The sequence below is a fragment of the Calliphora vicina genome, chromosome 3 (assembly GCF_958450345.1).
Source record: "Calliphora vicina chromosome 3, idCalVici1.1, whole genome shotgun sequence".
NCBI classification, from domain to species: Eukaryota; Metazoa; Arthropoda; class Insecta; order Diptera; family Calliphoridae; genus Calliphora; species Calliphora vicina.
In genome coordinates, this window is record NC_088782.1 from 131,299,912 (window position 1) to 131,306,523 (window position 6,612).

At 31.8% G+C, this 6,612-nt stretch overlaps 1 protein-coding gene across 1 annotated transcript; it reads right to left on the reverse strand.

Annotated features, from left to right (window-relative positions):
* Positions 1–2,844: 2,844 nt before the first annotated feature.
* Glt (Glutactin) lies at positions 2,845–5,740 on the reverse strand. The gene is made up of 7 exons (XM_065505195.1): positions 5,194–5,740; positions 4,979–5,134; positions 4,597–4,914; positions 4,323–4,523; positions 4,087–4,249; positions 3,791–3,975; positions 2,845–3,725 (listed from the first exon to the last, which is right to left on the reverse strand). The coding sequence occupies exons 1-7, from the start codon at positions 5,695–5,697 to the stop codon at positions 3,009–3,011; spliced, it is 2,244 nt and encodes a 747-aa protein (XP_065361267.1). The 5' UTR covers positions 5,698–5,740; the 3' UTR covers positions 2,845–3,008.
* Between the last annotated feature and the right edge of the window lie 872 nt (positions 5,741–6,612).

Below are 6,612 nucleotides of genomic sequence, written 5' to 3' on the forward strand. Positions count from 1 at the left end.
GCTTTTTGATTTTCGGTCTGTGGGCGGAGGGGTGTGGCTAAATCAAATGTTTATATTATACCGCTAATGCCATCTATATATATAAATAACCGCTGAACCGATTTTCATGAAATTTTCACGGAATCTTCACGGAATCTTCAGAAAAGCCTTTTGGGTAACAGTGTAAAATCAGATTTTTGATTTTCGGTCTGTGATAAATAAGAAATTTCCACATGAAATCTACTTTTAATCAAAAAATGATAATGTTAACAAGCTCGATGACCAAATACAATTTAAAGTGCCTGGCGAAACAATTAAATACAAATCGATTGACACAGTAATGAACGAAGAACAAGTCGTCAATTATCCTACTGAATTTTTGAATTCATTGAAACCAGCCGAAATGCCACCACATGTATTAACATTGAAGGTTGGATTATCGACTTTTTCCGACACTCTATATTAAAATCGAGATGCAATATAAATAACTGGGCAATGCATTATCCCCACTAAATCTTATTGAAATCAGATCATGATTTCAGAGTATAAACTGAAACTATATTAAATCTTCATCCGATTTCAATATTATTCTATTTTCCAGTATTGGGTATTATTTAAAGTTCGCCACTGCTGAACATATCATTGCCACTTGTTAGAGATTATGTATTGTGTTTTCTAGCGGAAGGAATATGTATATAAATATTTGTTTCTAATTCTTTTGTAACAATTTTGTGATCTACTCGTATGAATTTATTAGATCTAATCATTAAAGTAGGTGAACTGATAAGAATAATTCATTTTCATATACAATATATATGTATGTGCATGTACTTTAATTTCTCTATTTGCAGTAAATATGTAGATTGATCTATTTCTAGAGTTACTTATCAGTAATACCAATACGTATGTGCCTATTAGGGTATCCATTCGAATAAACAAACAATTTATAACGAATAATTATTTGATTATAATAAATATTGTAGAAAAATATTTGTTTCTATTTATCATTTTTAATTAAAAATTGTTCTTAATTCAATGATTAAATGAGATGATCAAAATGTTGTCGAAACTGATATTAAGGATGATCTTATAAAAGTGATGTTATTAGAGTAAGTTCGGGTAATGTGGTATAGGCGGGTAATTTGGTATAGCTGCTTTTCTCTAAAACTAAGAGCATAGACTTAATTGATTAAAACAAAAGTGTGATTTTCAAAATTATGTGATTTTTATTATTTAAAATTGATGTTAACAATTCAAACGACACTTAAATTCTAAACTCTTGTTACAATAGTTGGTTCTTTTATATAGTTTAAAAATAACGGTAAGACTGGTTTAAAATAATGAAAAATAACGATAATATAATTTAAAAGAAAATAGTTGATAATTTTGGATGATAGAAACTATTAACAATTAGAATTAAAGCAAAATAAGAATTATAGTAAGTAATAATAAATTAAGTAATAAGAAGAATTAAAGTTAAATTAAAGAATGTAAATATAAAGAGATAAAGAAAGTATTAGGGTAGTTCATAAACATGTAACAGCCGTTAAAAAAAATTATTTTGTTTGGCCATACCTGCGAATAGGTTAACGGTATCCTACAAAGACAAAAACTCACATACAAGTAAATATGGACATATTTTAAGTAAAAATGAGCTTTTATTTTAATTTTTCTCGAAATATCTTAATTTTTTTCCTAAATTTTTTGTTCAAGTGGCCTGAAACACGTTAATGGTCTGGCGAATTTGTAATAACTTTAAATTTTTTTAATCAAATTTTGTCATTTATATCTCATTACAACGATAATTACGTACATATTTCGATTCTTTTGCATTCAATTGAATAAGTATTTATTTAGTAGCAAAATTTTTTCAAAAACTTAAAAATTTGCATTTTTCTCTAATTTTGGCGATAATACAGTTTTTGGGTCATTTTGAACCGAAGGAGATACAGGGTTAATTTCCAATTTTTTTTTTAATGTAATATTCATTAATATAAATAAATCTACACATTTCTAGGAAACAATGCAGAAAGTTAACGAGTTTCACCTATTTATTCCATATTAACAGAAAAATTTTGCATATATCTGAACTTTGACCTCTATGCGCGTCCAGAAATCGTTGCCCGATTTGGCTCAAATTTTCAGCACTCAACATTTAGGCCTAGCGTCACAATATTCCACCCGGCACTCTTCAAAATTTTAACAAAAATTTTTTTCCATACAACTGATTGTCACTCTAATATTTAGTGTATATGTTTAATTTTATAATAATTTCATTAAACCACGTGGTCGGCTAATGTGGTATAGCTAAAGAATTTCAAGCAAATAATATGTCAAAGAAATGTGAAGTATGAAAATGGGCAGCGGAAGATTTGAAGAACGCTATCTGAGCTATTAGAAACAACAAATGGAATTTTTTTCGCATCAGTCATTCAATGTCTCCTACGAAGCGAAGAATGCATTGAGGAGCTTCTGGTAAGCTTGGTCAGCCGCTAACTTTAACCGCATCCATTAAAGATGATTTAAATAAAACGCAACTCATTTACAAATTAAAATACTATGTATCGGTTATGCGGTTTGGTATACAATATTAAAAGAACATGGTGTAAAACATTACCCGCCAATTTTTTCGATGGATTGTTTATGGGTGTTTTCTCTTTTTCCCAAATTTCTCTAAAACTTAAAAGACTTTTTTACTTTCATGGATGTAAACCTAACACTAGTAAAACACCAGCTGAAAACTGTTCCAATCGAATTCAGATTCTAAAAATTATAGTCAAATAAAAAATAGGTATACCACATTACCCGAACTTACTTGGGATGAACCAACTTTAAGTACGACTTGACAAAGAGAAAGCCTTAAGATTTTATTTTATTTTCTTTTATTTCAAAAATGTTAAATCTTCGACTAATTCGATTAATTTTAAATGTGTAATCAAATTATTCTACCAATATCGAACAAAAGAAAAATCGAATAATTTGGATAGTATAGTGTTGTATGTAACTTTATATTCTAATTTAAAATGTTTTTAATGACGCATGTCATGGTAGTTACCATTGTGAGAGTTCATGAGATAATTATATTGAGTGGATAATGGTTCAGAGGGTTGCTCATGGTGATCGTCTGAAGCAATTTCCTGCGATCTATAATTGGGATACGATGATCGGTATTGGGTATTGTAGTTGGGGTATTGTCGATAACTGGGATATGATGATTGATAAGCATGATGTTGGTAGTTGGAATAGGGTCGAGGAGTAGTTGTAGAAGTCGTTGTTGTAATTGTGATTTTGGTAATTGTGTCATTGGCTTTGGTCGTGTTAAAATAATCGGGATACAAATTAGGAACTGGTATACCCTCTCCAAAATGGTAATCCAATTCTAGTTTACTTTCATGTGTATTGGTAAAACGTAAGAAAGGTCCATATTCGGATGATACGTTTGGCCATATGCCGTTATTCAAATTGGGTACGCCATGTGTGGCAAAATTTACCCACATTGTAACCATAGCCCTTGCCATCGTCTTGTCCTCTGGATTGAGTTGACTAACCTCGATAGGATATGGAAACAGAAAGATATTGTCGTCACTTAAAGTAGCATCAATTTCAAATGGCAAAGGATTTTGCAAGTGCCCAAAACGATGATATTCACCACGATAATCAAAGCAGTACATGTAAGTCGAGTGTTTTTTGGATGTATAACGTATACTATCTATGATAGGACCACGATACAAAATCAAGTTAATCAACTGAAAATAATGTTGAAATAAATGTTGTTAATTAAAAATCTGTTTGAATTTTAACATACGCCTACCTCCAGCAATTTTTGCACTAAACTGCTAACAGATGGATTGCGATGGTCTTCAGCAGTGAAAATGTGTTGAAGAGCCCATTGTTTCCATAACGCGTAATGTCTAGGTTTAGTTGTATGTTTCAAAACCACATTAATATAATCCGATATGTTTCTGGAGCGTAATTGAACAAGCTGATCATAGAATCCTAAAGTATAAACACTAATTATTTGTTTCCGCACTAACATGAGAGCATTACGAATATCAAAAGGAAAGAGAAGGTCATGGGAATGATTCCATCATTCGAATGAGTACTTACTGGACATAATAAAAGCCCCAGCATCTTTTGTCACGCCTACAATCAATGGTTTGGTGTTATTGGCAACCATGGAGGCAGGATGTTGAGGCAAATATCCAAGTTTGTCACCTACAATCAGTTTGAAACCATTCACAAATTGTAAACCTCTAAGTTCATTGTTTTCCTAAGAGATATCAAAAATCAAATATGAACTTAATTAAAAGAAATGTTTGATGTGCACGTTGAGTATTTCATACAAAATATCTTTTAAAATAATTCAGAAGATCCGAGGTACTCATACGTTCGAAGCAGGATACTAAGCCTTCAATGGTTCGACTAGGCGGACAACGAGCGTAATGAGCAAAGCTGCGTAAAGTTCCCAAGGGTTGGTCGTCCAGAAAGTACGGATTCAAAGCTGTGCCGGACTGTAGAATTAATTTATGGAATAAACCTTCGGCCTGAAATCCAGATTAAGCGATCATTCACAAAATGATATTTCTATTATAATATCGATTATTTTATATGAAATACCTTGCCACTTAAGCTCAGTGCATGTATCAATGTGGCACCACCCGATTGGCCCATTAGCGTTACTTGTTCCGGATTGCCATTAAAACTTCTAATATATTGTTGTATCCACTCCAAAGCCATTTGAATGTCAGACAAGGCCACATTTCCTGGCATATCATTTGTTAACGTAGACAAATAACCGAAAGGTGCTAAGCGATAATTTATGGTTACCAAAACAATGTCATTTTCCAAAAAGTAGTCTGGTTGACCTTCCGCGGCACTGCCATCAAACAACATTTCACCATGTACAAATACCAAAACAGGATATGAACCCGATTTCTAAAAAGCAATACAATATGTTTGTTTAATTGCTTTAAATATGTACTGGTAGTAAAACTCTTACCGCTGGAGTGAACACGTTCAGTGTTAAACAATCATCTACGTTTTCAGAACGACTCTCCTTTACTTTAATAGCCTCCAAATCGGGGAACTGAGGACAGTTCGATGGTTCCTTAGTAGCGTCGATTAAATTTTCATTTAATTCGAGGGATACAGCTTTCTAAAATTGATTCAGGTCATTTCAATTTTGAATATTTATTAATGACATGCATGGTTTACCTGAAATCTACCTAGACCTGGTTTAACAGTACCGTATTTTAAACCTAAGTAGGCACTTACAGGTCTATTTTTTATAATTTTAAAAGTATTTTGACCACGAACTAAACCTAAACGAGGCACCAATATAACATTCGGATCCTGCGGTGGAGGTGGATTTTGTTCTGGACGTGGTTGATACACCTTAGGTTGTTGGAAATCAGAAGAAATTTGTTCCTCGTCACGATTTGGTTGGAATGTACGATGATTTGATTCTTCACCATAATTTTGGGCATCATATGCTCCTGTTTGGTGATGCATTTGCCTCTCATACACATCATCGTTACTGCGAGGCTGTGATGTTCCATAATGTGACTGTGTATCTAAAGGATGATGGTCGTTATAATTTTCTGGGTCATCATAATCATCGTAGGCATTAAAGTTCTGTTGACCCCAACATTGCTGCAGTACTAAAGCCAATACAAATAAACGTTTAAATATGTTTGTTTTAATAAACTTCCGATCCATGTTGCTGCTACCATTGAACAAATGAAACTGATTTCAATTCAATACATTTAGCGATTAACAAATCTTTGAAGTATTATTCAAGTCTCCTGCTTCTATGATCATATTAATGTTGCAATATTCTTGTTCTGGATTCAAAAACTCAAAAAAAGTACACGCACTTACTCGTACATATTTACATTATACATGCTTATATATGAATGAGTACAAATTAACAGACAGATGTTGAGGAAGCCCTTTTGGGGTCAGACTTAATCTATGAATCTATTTAAATATTGATATGAACGAAGTAAACTGAAACTACATTCACCTACATAAATATGTACGAGTAAATATTTATGTATTTAAAAAAATAAACTCAGAATTTTTAAGATCTCATTTGTTATCAATGCTTTCAATGCTTTAATGAGCATATTCATGAGATTATTTAAACAAATCAAATTAATATTCACACAAGTAAACAAATGTGAGTTTTTATTAGGGATATAACTTTTTAAATTTTAAATAGCGTTGAAGTAACGTGTTTTAAAATTGTATAAAACAAATTGCACTATACAACAATATAAAATTTGTTCGTAAATTACAAGGTGCAACCAATAAAGTTTAAATTTAACTAAAATTCACTAATATCTCTATTATTTTACCTACGATAGCAAATGTGGATAGGAAGTATTCATTAATTACATTTTTTTAGCTCTAGGCAATTCCACTTCATTACCATACAATGTCCAGCATATGGTTTCTTATGCCGATTAACAATAAGAATGTGCCAGAGTTGGGAAACTTTAACCCCCTCAAATGAAATTCAGATGTAAACTTTCAAAACGCAGATACACGTGTCTTTTTAATAGCAACCTAAGTTGGATTATATGTAGCGGTTATATTGATGTATCAATCAATTTGGAAAATTTATTTAAA

Coding starts and splice junctions, on each gene's coding strand:
- Glt (XM_065505195.1), bottom strand. CDS start 5,697: ATGGATCGGAAGTTTATTAAAACAAACATATTTAAACGTTTATTTGTA. Junction 4,915..4,978: donor TGAACGTGTTCACTCCAGCG/GTAAGAGTTTTA, acceptor ATTGCTTTTTAG/AAATCGGGTTCATATCCTGT. Junction 4,250..4,322: donor ATTATTTTAAAAGATATTTT/GTATGAAATACT, acceptor GATATCTCTTAG/GAAAACAATGAACTTAGAGG.